The 13,009-nt window shown below is 41.5% G+C and overlaps 2 protein-coding genes across 3 annotated transcripts; both read right to left on the bottom strand.

The window, feature by feature from the left end:
• Window positions 1-246: 246 nt before the first annotated feature.
• six9 (SIX homeobox 9) lies at window positions 247-3,031 on the bottom strand. 2 transcript variants are annotated; one of them, XM_044204053.1, is made up of 3 exons: window positions 2,501-3,031; window positions 1,394-1,554; window positions 247-565 (listed from the first exon to the last, which is right to left on the bottom strand). In XM_044204053.1, exons 1-3 carry the CDS (start codon window positions 2,897-2,899, stop codon window positions 397-399), a joined length of 729 nt encoding a protein of 242 aa, XP_044059988.1. In that variant the 5' UTR covers window positions 2,900-3,031; the 3' UTR covers window positions 247-396. The 2 variants fall into 2 exon arrangements, 1 of the variants encoding a protein (XP_044059988.1); XR_006378749.1 differs by having other exon boundaries at window positions 436-565; window positions 1,160-1,554.
• Window positions 3,032-3,374: 343 nt separating this feature from the next.
• Window positions 3,375-12,765, bottom strand: six5 (SIX homeobox 5). The gene is made up of 3 exons (XM_044204050.1): window positions 11,546-12,765; window positions 7,744-9,230; window positions 3,375-6,476 (listed from the first exon to the last, which is right to left on the bottom strand). Exons 1-3 carry the CDS (start codon window positions 12,229-12,231, stop codon window positions 5,809-5,811), a joined length of 2,841 nt encoding a protein of 946 aa, XP_044059985.1. The 5' UTR covers window positions 12,232-12,765; the 3' UTR covers window positions 3,375-5,808.
• Window positions 12,766-13,009: the final 244 nt, after the last annotated feature.

Genomic DNA, 13,009 nt, shown 5'->3' with positions numbered 1-13,009 from the left:
GGACATTTTACCAGCATAGTCCCATCTTATCTTCCCTTTAACAAGCTGAAGAACCTGATTGTTGTAAATGTTTTGATACCATGTGGGAATATTGTGTTTAAGGATGAGTGAGAGACCCTCCAAAGTGTGGATATCACCCCAGGGCTTTACAGCACATCTGTGAACTGGTATGTTGAATTTAATCCAGCCATATGATGCTTGTATGGTGTTGTGTATATGTTTAAGTCACAGTCCAATATCTGCTAGTCGTGGTTTGCAAAGTATTTGTTTTACTGACACCGGAAAATAGACTTTACATTCAAAAAGAAGCAAACAGTTAATTATATATATATTATACTAATCGAAAGGAAACAATAAAGTAGCAGAAGTCACAAGTTAAACATTTGAGGGGCAGACTCAAATGAGGCCTCCAGACACGTGATGTAGAGGAGGCGGTGGGTGAGAGAGGGGTGGAGGAGGTGGAGGGCAGTGGTATTGGGGATGTGGGCTGCCTGAAGGTGAAAAGTCGTTGTCAAAGGAAGGGCAGATTTCTCCTGAGGGTCCTCCAGAGCAAGCTATGTGGAAACTGAATGAAGAGATGAGGAACAGCAGAAAAATGCAATGAGTATCTGATGATGTCCAACATTAAATCTTGCATCATGTCTTAATTTAACCACATGAGGGTGCTGTTATTCTGTGTAAAGTTAGACATTGTGTGTGCAACAGAAAGTTAAAAATTATAACTTTTTTGAGCCAAACCACTATTTCTACTTTACACCTGGGCTCTCAAACAGGAAATCAGTAAGAACAAAGGCAATAAAACCAAAAACCATCAATGGGCCACTGAGATCTGTGCTTGAAATGTAATAATTTAATCTTATAATTTTACTAAACCAGTTAGTGCTGTATTAATATTTATATTTACATCGGGTCACCGGAAAATGAAGAGAAGTTATCTTTCTCCTGATCAGTTGAGAAACTTGTCTGTAACGTCTGATGATGGTCAGGTCGGATTCATTCGTCATATCCCTCCGCGGTCAACAAACCCGGTGGATTTGATCGATTTCTTATCAATTTAATGTAAACTTCAAGCCTTGTATAGGAGGCTGTTACTCTTTTAACCCAACGTATATATAGGTAGGTGAATTAATAACTCATGAATTGTAATTAAGCATAAGACCTTTTGTTTATGGCGCGACACTAGACGCCAACGGTTAGTTTGGTCACCGTGTATCCATCCGCTTCCTTTGGTTGCGGTGAGTGCAGCAGCTTGACTAGTTATTACTTTATCCTGTTGGAAAGTCGTGTTATGTCGAAATGTTTGTAAAATAACTGGCTGTTGGTACGTAGGAGATAATTAAATGATTAAAATGAGACACTTCCCCAGAGAGCGACCTGCTGCCCCGTCACTGACCCGGTAACGTCCGTGGTTCGGTCCCTCTGCCTGCGGTTCTTGAACCAGTTGCTGACCTGTGTGGTTGTCAAGCCGCTGGCTGCCGCGAGCTCGCGCTTGTCTCGGGTAGAGGGATACGGTTTATGGTGGTACCACTCCCGGAGTATACTCCGAGATTTTTCCTGTTAGTAAGTTAAATAAATAAAGTCAAACATGAACACAACTGCATACAAAGAATTAGGACAGCTCTATCAATACCAGAGTAATTGAGTCCAGCTAAATCTGAAGTTTAGTTAGAGGAGTTATGTGGTGATACAAGTCAAGATGTTAGCAATGTAGCTAAATTGTGCTATCATTAAAAAACTGGAACACCTTTTAAAGTACCTGTGTAAATTATGTGTTGCCATTCAACATTTATTCATGATGAATTGTTCTTTTATAACGGTGGCCAAAGCCCTTAAAGCAAATGTGATTAACTTTTTTCCAGCATTGTAACTAGTGGTCAAAAGTAGTCAAAACAGATGCTTAAATAAAGTAAAAAATAATAAAAGTGTGAAAATACTCCCTTTCAAGTAAAAGTCCTGCATTCAAAATTTTACTCAAGTGAAAGTACACAAGTATCTACCAGCAAAATGTAGGCAATGTTAGTTATTAAAAGTACTCATTATAAAAAATGGCTCCTTCAAGATAATTTTATTTGATCATTATTATTGATATACTTTAGGCCTACTTTTGAGTATGTTAATCTATAACAATCATATTTTAGCGGAGGAATCTGCAAAGTAACTAAGTATAGGCTAATTATAGATGTCAGATAAATATAGTGTAGTAAACAGTACAATATTTCCCCCTGAAATGTGGTGGAGTTGAAGTATAAAGTAGCATAAGATACTCAAGTATAATACAAGTAGCATAAAGCTGTACTCACAGTAAGTACATCTGAGTAAATGTACTTAGATACTTTATACCACTGGCCTTTCCAGTCTGCCTGTCTGTTGGTGTTAGACCATCTCCTTTACTGATAGTTTCACAGCTAATCAAAATTCAAAAGTCAATACAATGTAGCACGTACCAAAAGCTAAACAACACATGGGGAGCACATTTTTGATAAAATAACATTTTGCCTACCTTGAAACAGTAGCTGGTCTCCTCTCCGTCCCAGATGGTGTGTGGTAGAGGGAACTTTCTCCTTACGCGATACTTCCCCACAGCTCCCAGGGGTCGGCCCCTCTGCCTCTCGGCCTCTATGTAGTGGGCTCTGAGCCAGAGCTGCTGCAGGAGTGGGTGGCTGCATGGGGAGAAGGGGAAGCCCTCTATCAGGGCGTAGAGGTCAGTGAAGCGGCCCTGGTGAAAGGCCACTGCGGCTTTAGCCTTCAGCACACTCTCCAGATCCCCAGGGCAACGAGAGGAGGAGGAGAGGGAAGGAGAGGGAGGAAGAGTGCAGAGGAACCCAGTAAGACGATCCATGTAACCGCTCTGCAGAAGGACCTCGCACACACAAGCCACCTGCTCTGCTGTAAAGATCATTGCTGTGGAAACAGGATGGTGGCTCCAAAACAGTCCCGAGATGTAAGTTGAACCAAAGATATCTTCTAACAACTCCTCTTAAGTTTGTACTGGAGAGAGCCGAAGCCTCTGCGGAGCATTGTGGCTTGTCTGTGGATGAACAAAATCTAAGTGAACGTGCATGTGTGTTTATCATTACTCATCATGCCCCGGCAGAATCAAATCACAGGTAACCTGAGACCATCAGGGTTATAACAACACACCATATATTCTCCTCCTGTACAAACACAAGCATACACACGCTCACACACATTTTGGAGCTTTGCTATTGTATTGACATTCACCCACCGCGAGAGAGTAGGAGGGTTTTGCCATGCAGAAAGAAAATTTAAATAAAATTTTCTTGCCAAATTAGAAGCAAAATCCTGTGACAAATAGTTTGAGTGCTAACAATAATTCACACTTCACAAATGCGACGAGAACACAAACACCAAACCTTTTTGTAAATGTAGTTTATTACAATATTATGTAATATAAAAAATAGAATGCATTTGAATACAAAAATGAGAAAACAAGAACCTTTGAACGACCGACACAAATGATCCCTTTCAAAACTATCAAAAAGTCCATCAAAATACATTATCTTTGGTTAAATCTGGAGTCATACACGTCATGCGTCAGGTAGGAGGGAGTAAAAACATATCCCAGGCTACAAACAAACAGGGGTACAAATGTGCGTAAGCCCAGAGGCTTTAATGTCTACATACTTTGGTAAGAAATGGCTCATATAAACAAACGCAGGCTACCATATTTTCCATAAACACATTTCCCTTTACCCATAACTAATTTAAATGTTCAGCAAAATTAAAATTAAAATTGATTTGTCAAAGCCATTTAATAATATACTGGGAACAAGTGAAAATTTTATTAACAAGGGGTGACCTACTGTATTTCAATGACCTATCTGCCATCAAAACTGATTTAATACCTGTAGTCTAAGATTGTAAAACCTCAGTTTGCACAACAATGTGACCTTCTAAGTGAAAATGAATATAATTTCCTATTTTTCCACAAGGACTCATTTTCTTTCCATTAAAACTAGAAACCGATACATGCTTTAAATAGATTAAATGCACAAAAAAGACAAACAACAAACATACTAATAAAAACAACACAGAACACAAAGGCCATTATTGTAACTAGATGCGACACTGAAGTGTTTTTTTGTGTACCATAATTGGCCAAAAGTTTGACCGCTAACTGTGTTATGACAGTGGAAAGCTCATATGACGATGGGGATTCTGAAGTTTAAATTGAAGGTGCTGATCCATCAATTTACGACAGACTTCATCAGGATCCTGTTTTCTGATTTACCTCTTTAGCCATTCTGTCAAGTGGGGATTATTGCGGTTGAATTAAGAAAGAAATGGAAATGTCAGAACAGAATATGAGTCCAAGCACTGTCATAACAGCACGGCAGCGCAGCGTAAACATTGTGTGAATGAAAGGTGCAAAATATACAAAAACAGGAGATCAAGCTGTGACTATGCAACCAAAACGGTCACATTATGTTTCAATGGAGATCAAACAGATCTAGAAATGTCCATAAAATGAATCCCAAAATTTGGTCGGGTATATAGCAATTGTAAAAACAGTTTTTCAAAAACATTGAACATGTAAGCTTTAAAATAAGGCACTTATCAAGATCAACAAACAGAGATTTTGGATGCATTTGATGAACAAAAATATCACTAAGTGGGATCACAGCAACGTTTTAGTGTCATGCTTCATTTAAAAGCTCAGTATTTAAAAGCTTTTTCTCATCTCCCAAGTGTACTGGCTTTTCAACTCAGCCATTGTGCCACATAGTGTCCTATAAAGAGCTAAACATGCATTGCATAGGAGTATAGACCCTTTTATTTCCTGTGTTATATTTTTACTAATGGAGTGCAGCATTCTCACTTGAAAACTGCAGAAAGTAATTTAAAACAGTTTACTGATAAAATGCAGTCAGGCTGCATGTTTCAAGCCAGACTTCAGGAACTTGTAGCAATAAAACACTGTTTTATAGCCCTCGAAGCTATGGAGTAATAATGGTTGAAGAAAACAAATTCCAACGGTTTCACATAAAACTCAACCAACTCAACTCAGTTCTGTTTGTGAAGAATATAAACTTCACTATATTCCTGGAGTGTTGGTAGAATAATATATTGAGGCTGAGAACAAGAGAAAGAAAACCAACATCCTGAAACTCTGAGTTCTGGACAGGCAGGCAATGCTCAACTATTTGTAGATTTATGCCTTTGCCAGATAGTCCGGTGTATAGTTACTGTGGAGAATCCACAACAAACTACTTCTACTGCCAATACAAATCCCAGATACCTTTTCCAAGTACAGCTGAACTTAGTCTGCAGTCCACAAAACTGCAAAGAAGAGCTGAGAGAATAGGCAAAGCCATGACATCTTGCATAATATAGTTTTTCTTTTTTTACACCAGGACCTGTAACTGGGCCAAGCAGACTAATATGTGTTAGTTATTCTGTCTGGATCTGATAAAACAGGTAAGGCACGCACGGATTTTAGCAAAAAAACAAAACAAAAAACCCTCTAACATTCAAAATTCTCAGGCAAAACCCAGAGGAATATTCTGTTGTTGAATCAGCAGAGGTGAACGTCACATATAACCCTGCCCATCCATGTGGAATAGAACTGCAGAGGATTTATCTCAAAAGTGCCAGCTAAGACCACAACGGTATACATGTCAGAACCTAAAGATATTGTAAAAGACATTTGGGTCTTAGAGGATTGACAATGTGGAATAAAATCTTTTAGATCACATAAAAAACAAACAGCAGAGTCTGTAACCTACTGTATGCTTCATTGCTTTTGTTTTTAGAGACTTGGGGTTGCCAAACAGCAACGTAAACAGCCTACAAGCCCAGCTCATCATCCACAGGGACAGACTGGAGCTGAGTAAGAATCTTGGAGTCCCCGTCCAGCTCCTCTGGATTCCCCAGTGCTGAGTTGGCTTCCACGTCCTGCTCTGACGAGGGGCTTCCCAGGAGCAGCGACTCTCCTCCAGGTAGACCTAACAAAGCTGGGTCTACAGGTAGGTCCCCCTTGCCGCGTACATCAAACAGAGTCAGACTAGTTGAAGTGGAGAGCGGCACGGGGCTCCAGGCTGGTTGGGACAACTGGGAGTTGGGTGTCACTCCACTGTACATGGGACTGAGGGTAAGCATACTTTCTGGAGTAAGAGTGTTTGGCGTTGTGGGAGTGACTGAATGGTCCAGCGTATGAGGGGAGGGGACGGCAGGTGTCCCACTCTCTGGAGCACAGTATAGTGGAGACGAGTTGATGAAGTTTAGGGGAGATGATGTGAGGCCACTGGGGGTCGGGCCTGAGGTGGTTAATGGCTGGGAGGCTACAAGAGGGGTGGAGGGGGTGAGAATGGGACTCACTCCATTAGCAGAGATGGGTGAAGCCTCGTGGACTGGTTTCAGGGGCAAACTGGTGAGTTGAATGCCCGCTGGGATGGTCAGGATCAGCTTGCCTTGCTGGACGCTCAGGTAGGGGCTTCCACCGAGGAGAAGGTTACCTACAGTGGTGGTAAATGATAAATTGACAGCAATCAAGACTGTGTGACAACATTCAATCAGGAGGCGCACCAGCATGAGATGTAGCATCATTATCAGCACCAATACAGCTCTTTACTGCTCATACGTGGAGGCAGCAAGTTAATTTACAGACCAATACTTATAATAACGTGTTTTACACAATAAAAATTTGCTGTAGGGAAGAATCTGTCAATCAGGCATTAATCTTGTCTTGGTATTCTGTTTATTTTAATTTTTTAAATTGATGTGTGTATTACAATCTGATCTTTTCCTTAACTTTCTACAGTTACAGATGCTCCACTGTTTTGTGTCAGAATATATTTGTTCAGTTTTTTGAGGCATAGTTTCTTGGGTGTGTTGTGTTACAGTGTAATGGATAAAATTGCCTACTGTATTAATAAACGTATTTGACAAATATTAATGAAAATATTTTAAAACTGAAACAATAACATTTTTATTTTGATAAATCGATTTATTGTTACAATATTTTTTAAGCAAAAATGCCAAATATTCTGTGGTTCAAGCTCATCACTTGTGTAGGTTTTCTGCTTTTCTTTGTTTAATGTGTCAAAATAAAATGAATACATGTAGGTTTTGGACTGATGGTAAGACAAAACAAGAAACATGACGACAACACCTTGGGCTATAGTAAACTTTGATGGGCATTTTTCATTATTTTCTAACATTTTATGGATCAAATAAATAAGCGATTTATTAAGAAATGTATCACCAACTACCGGTAATTTAACAATTACTTGTATCAAGTGACTCTGCATCAGCTAATCCATGTAATGAAATACTTGTTACTTAGATTGGCTCTGAAAAAAATAAAACATTAAGTCAAACAATTAAACAGTTGCCATATACAGATTATTAATGCATAAACTTGTTATTACGAATGCAAGTATTATTTTCATTGTCGATTAATTGGCCGATTATTGTCTCGATTAGTCTCTTAGTCTATATAATATCAAAAAATAGTGAAAAATGCCAAGTTCACGTCTTAAAATTTCCTGTTGTATCTGACCAATAGTCCAAATCCCAAAGATATTCAGTTTAGTATCATATATGACAAAGAAAAACATCAAATCATCTCATTTGAGAGGCTGGAAGCTGTGAGTTTTTGGCAATTTTGCTTGAAAAATTATCAAAACGCTTAATCAATTATCAAAACAGTTGCATTTTCTGTCGGTCGACTAATGGTTTCAGCTCTGCTTGCTACACTTGCAAATATCTAATTCAGAGTACCTGGAGGAGCAGGGGGCAGCTGAATGATCCCAGAGTTGAGGAGCTGCACACCAGGGGCCACACTGGCTGGGGAACCTACACTCTGAATGGGCCTCAGCTGGTTTATCCTGAGAGGACCCTGTGCGACCCCTGCAGCTGCAGGAGCTGAAGTCAGGATCTGTAAGGGAACTCCAGCAGAGGGGATGGAGAGAGAAGGACTGGCAGGTACCACTTGGGGGAAAGAGATGCTGGAAGAAGTTTGGATGGAGGAGACCGGGACCAGCTGAGGCATGGAGAGGGGGACTAACTGTGCTGGTGTCGGGCCTTTGGCCTGGGGGACTGGGACTACTTGTGTCGGGGAAGAGATGGAAATAACCTGTGGGACCTGGATTTTGCCGGGTGTGGAGTTTGTGGTTTGGTCCCCCAGTTGCTGTGCCGTTCGCTGCGGGAACTGATGGTTGTTAAGCTGTGCGATAGAGACTATGGTTGTGGCACCTTCAGGCAGACTTGTCGAAGCATCCTGCTGGTGTTGTGCCAGTCTGTTGCCTGTGTTCACTGTCTGGCTTTGGAACGGAGGAGCTGGCGAGGTGAGGGGGGATACTGGGACCAACTGAGGACACTGGGACACCTGGGCTCCTGAGGAGTGCTGGACCAGCTGGGATACTGGTATACCCTGGATGGAAGGCACAACCTGGGGCAGAGAAAAGACCTGAGGGGTGGAGGAAACCACAGAGCTACAAGGGTTTAACTGGGAGCCAGCAGTGGCAAAGACAACATACTCCCCTTGCTGACTGGAGAGAGACATGGCAGAACTGGAGATTACCATGCCTGCAGAAGACATAGAGGCCGGGAGGGTGAGGGACTCCTGGTGTTCGGTGTTTTGTGTTAGGACTAGTGAGGGGAGACTGGTTGGAGTAGACAGAGTTGGTGAGGAGGGGGATAAAGATGAAGAGGAGGAAGATACTGTCTGGCCCTCTGAATCAGGGACACTGATGAAATCCATTGCATTGCCACTGCCTGTCTTGGTTTGCAGAGGAAGAGAGATGATGGACGGAGGGTTTGAGACTGGTGTGGTGTTAGTGCTAAGAACAACTGCTGGAAGACTGCTTGTCTTGGCCTCCATGGCTGAAACCTCCTGCTCTGCCACAGAAACTGCTTGCTGCACACCGATACTAGGTTTGGTTATCACCTGAGCCCCGTTCAGTATCAAAGGAGAGTTGGTAGCAACAGGACTCAATGTGACTGTCTGGCAATCGCCCAAGCTTAGCCCGTTAATTATGACACCAGCACCAGTACTGGAGATCAGGGAATTTCCATTAAGAAGTAACGACTGAGAGGCTGCGAGGAAGCCACCGGAGCCGTTGAGGATGAGCTGGCCTCCTGTGCTACAGGGGACAGCAGAGAGGGAGATGATGGACGCTGTGGAGCCAACAGCCTCCTCTGGTTTGTCAGGGGTGTCGTCCATGGGGCTTGCCTCGTCTTCGGTGCTGTGGTTCCCATCAGACTCACTGGAACAGAGGAAAAATAAATGGGTCAATTGAACGCGCTACCGCTTCCCTTTGTAATTTCCTAATCCGTTAAATGCTTTGAGCTAATGACATTAGGTGGTGGAGCAATTTTATTGTTGCTCTATGTTTCTACAGCTCAAAGCTGTACAATACAAATGTTTTGAGGTCAACCTTGCGCACAAATGGACCAAGACCCCCCAAAAAGTCTTGACGCATCTCATCCTTCCTTTGATTTCTGTTCTGGGACTACATTTTACCCACAAATAAATATATATGTCCTTAATAAACAGAATTAAGAGTTTGATAAATTAACAGGAAAAAACAGGGTATCTGCGCACTGGATTGTAACTCCCAAACTCCATTATACCGAAAAAGCAACATTTCAGCCATACAGAGTCTTCATCAGGCTTCGTCTTGCATGATCTTGCATCTGGTTGTTCAACACCATTTTTGACCTTGATTTTGTTCTGAGAATTGATTTATTTATTTATTTAACTCTCAGTCACAGTAGTAGAGTTTGAAATTGCTGGAGTGTGTAGGAGGGTTGAAATTCACATTGACATGAGAAAGCATGGAAATTTGCATTTTGTTTTGCAGTAATGTCGACATACTTTATGATTTTTTTACCTGCTCAAAAGTAACCCATTCTCAAAAATGTAATTCACCCAAGAAATGCAGTATGTGTGAAATGTGTTGAACAAAATTAAGAACAGTTTGGAAGATGCACTTACAATTGTTTAATTGAGGATACGTTATTTTTCGTTGTCTCACACCTGTACTCTGTGCAATGACAATAAAGTTCAATCTAATCTAATTTTAGTATGTAATGTCTTGCAGCACTAACTTCAGGCTCCAAAACAGATGTTAAACAGATATTTCTGTGAAAAAGTAAACATGATATTTTGTCTCACCACCACACGTACCTCATGTTTTGAAGTGCATCTCAGTAGGACATTTAAAGTTATTGTACATAATCATTTCTGGTTTACAAAAACAGTCTAGAGATTTTCAGACAAACAATATCCTCCCTGTACTATATGTGCAAAATATTTGAATAACTGTTCAATATTTTAATGGCCATTTTATAAATATTATTTAAATGTACTATTTTAGTTGTCTTTTAGCCAACTCTGATACATTTGCACTGTTTACAAACATGCCCTCTCTCTGGTGAATAATTAAAAATAATGTTATCAGGCTATTTAAAGGTGATGACATACCAGTAAGTAATTTGTGTGACAAGATTTGCATAAGTAACACTTTCATGATAAAATCTGTCATTAGAGACAGCAATCAATTTAAAAATAAACTTATAAATGCAACATCTGGGAAAAGTACACTAGAAATGAAAAATGTTTGCATGTTTATATTCAAATTAATGATAAGTGTTTTTTTTTGTTTGCCCACCTTGTGTGTTTTATAGCTTTTTAAGTGGTTAACTTGTGATATGAAAGATACCCACCATTCAGTATTATTAGTAATCCATCTCATCCTTTTCTGGTCATCTTTACAAATCCTATCTACAAAGCCAGCCATATATTCTGCAGTGGATCAGTATAAAAGTCTCTGTGCAGACAGGAAGCTGGATCAGATTCCTGGAAACTCCTTTAGGGCCTGTCCTTGATTAATGTGTGCAGCCCGTCGACCATACAGATTGACTGTCTGCCAGACCACCACAAACCCTCAAGTCTGATAAGATAAGTCTGCTGTATTCTCTCTTATCTCCTCACAATGTGGACCCCCCCCCCCCCCCCCGTGAAATAGTGGCTGTAAAACTCTGAGATTTCAGCCTGTGTGAAAGCAACTTAAGAGGATTTCTTTTTTTCTGTTTACCACCCCCACCTTCCCTAGTCCAAGCTTTTACTCTAACCTCTGTCACCCTGCAGGCCCTACGCAGCGGTGCAGCGTTTCAGGAAACTTGAGCCATGATGGGCGCCTGGATCTCACATTTCATAACAAAGCAACATGCTCCTGGTCTCAGACCTGTGTGGCTTTACTGCTGTCAAAAAGTCAGCTCCTCTGCCCATCTTCTCACTTGATGCACTGTTTTCTGTTGTTAGTTTTGTTACTTTATAGCTGAATGTGTGCACAGTCTCTCTATGCTGCCCTGTGTAGGCCTACAGGTCTTTGTTTACCTTTAAGGTTTGGTCTGGTAGTTTCAGTGACTATTCTGATCGTAATCGTCGGTGTTATAAACATCAAGGAACAAGCCGCTCTTAAATAAACAAAGGAAAGTTTAGATTATGACTTTTGAATTCCACCTAACTTAATCCATAAAGACTAGATAAATGCAATAAGTGTGTTGCTGGTCTTGCCTTTTGCTGTGGGTCCCGGATGGGGTCCTGTCCCTCTGCCTGCGGTTCTTGAACCAGTTGCTGACCTGTGTGAGGGACAGTCCGGTGACTTTGGCCAGGTTTTTCTTCTCGTCCGGAGTGGGGTACCTGTTGCTCTTATAGCACTCTTTCAGGGCATTTCGGGACTTCTCTTTGAAGCAGTACACGGTCTCCTCTCCGTCCCAGATAGTTTTGGGCAGGGGGAACTTCTTCCTGAGCCGGTACTTGTCCACTGCGCCCAGGCTGCGGCCCCTGGACCTCTCCGCCTCCTTATAGCGGGCTCTCAGGTACAGGTCCTGCAGGAACCCATGGTTAGACGGGTGGAAGTCGTGGCTCTCCAGGATCGCGTACAGCTCCTTGAATTCTTCCCGGTGGAAAGCCACCAGTGCCTGGGCCTTCAACAGGGTCTCGTTGCCACGTAGCAGCTCGGACGAAGGAGGTATGGTGGATAGAAATCTCCACAGGCGATCCGCATTGCCCGCCTGCAGAAGGGCCTCGCATAGACATGATACTTGGTCAGTGGAAAAACTCAGAGCCGACTTTTGGAAACTTTGGAGTAATTGTTCCGAAACTTGCACCGGATCTTTCTCTTCTTTGGGCTCCGTTGCCGTTGGCTCCTCTGGGCTGTTCTCAGATTGTTCTGTAGACTCCAAAGACAAGGAAGCCATTTTTACTTTAACTTTTTTTTCGTCCAGTAGTTCCTCCTCCTCTCTCTCCCTCCCTCCCTCCCTCCTCCGCAGCGCAGCACTCTCTCCCACTCTCCGCCAGTCGACCAAACCATGAATGTGCCTGGAAGCTACCAGCGGCCACGCCCCTTTACTAACCTGATGTACTGTCTTTGTTATCTAATGTCTAAATTATCCTCCTCGAGCTCCACTTGTGTTCTTCTCAGTGGCGCCTCTCACGTTTGCTGTTGGATAAAACTTGTTTCATGGCAATAATATGAAATGTCTGACTAATGTGGTTGATGGAACAAGAGATCTTTCACTTGAGTAAAAGTATCAATATTTTATTGTTAAATTACTCCACCACAAGTAAACGTCATTCATGATTTCACTTAAGTAAACCTACAAGACACAAGTCTTTGCAACAAAATGTACCTCAGGAAAGTACAGCTGAACCGACTGATCTATTAATCCACTATTTTGATAACCAATTAATCATTTCAGTCACTTTTCTCGGTGAAAAGCCAAACTTTCCCAGGTTCCACCTTTTTAAATGTGAGAATTTGCTGCTTATCTTTGTCATAATGTGATAGTAACCTCAATAACATGGAATTTGCAGAAGCCACTTTGATTTCTGGGGAATTATAGTCAGCATTAACCGACTAGTCGAGGAAATAATCGGCACACTAATCGATAATGAAAATAATTGTTAATTGCAGCCCCAAATAATAGTATTAATTATATTAGATTGTTATATTATTGGATTATTACTGATGCATTA

Source organism: Siniperca chuatsi, linkage group LG7 (assembly GCF_020085105.1).
Source record: "Siniperca chuatsi isolate FFG_IHB_CAS linkage group LG7, ASM2008510v1, whole genome shotgun sequence".
Classification (NCBI taxonomy): Eukaryota; Metazoa; Chordata; class Actinopteri; order Centrarchiformes; family Sinipercidae; genus Siniperca; species Siniperca chuatsi.
This window is presented reverse-complemented; position numbering and strand designations above follow the sequence as displayed.

Coding starts and splice junctions, on each gene's coding strand:
- six9 (XM_044204053.1), bottom strand. CDS start 2,899: ATGATCTTTACAGCAGAGCAGGTGGCTTGTGTGTGCGAGGTCCTTCTG. Junction 1,555..2,500: donor AGACCAGCTACTGTTTCAAG/GTAGGCAAAATG, acceptor ACTTACTAACAG/GAAAAATCTCGGAGTATACT. Junction 566..1,393: donor CGAACCACGGACGTTACCGG/GTCAGTGACGGG, acceptor CTCTTCATTCAG/TTTCCACATAGCTTGCTCTG.
- six5 (XM_044204050.1), bottom strand. CDS start 12,231: ATGGCTTCCTTGTCTTTGGAGTCTACAGAACAATCTGAGAACAGCCCA. Junction 9,231..11,545: donor TCCGGGACCCACAGCAAAAG/GCAAGACCAGCA, acceptor CCTCTGTTCCAG/TGAGTCTGATGGGAACCACA. Junction 6,477..7,743: donor GCTGCCCCCTGCTCCTCCAG/GTACTCTGAATT, acceptor CCACCACTGTAG/GTAACCTTCTCCTCGGTGGA.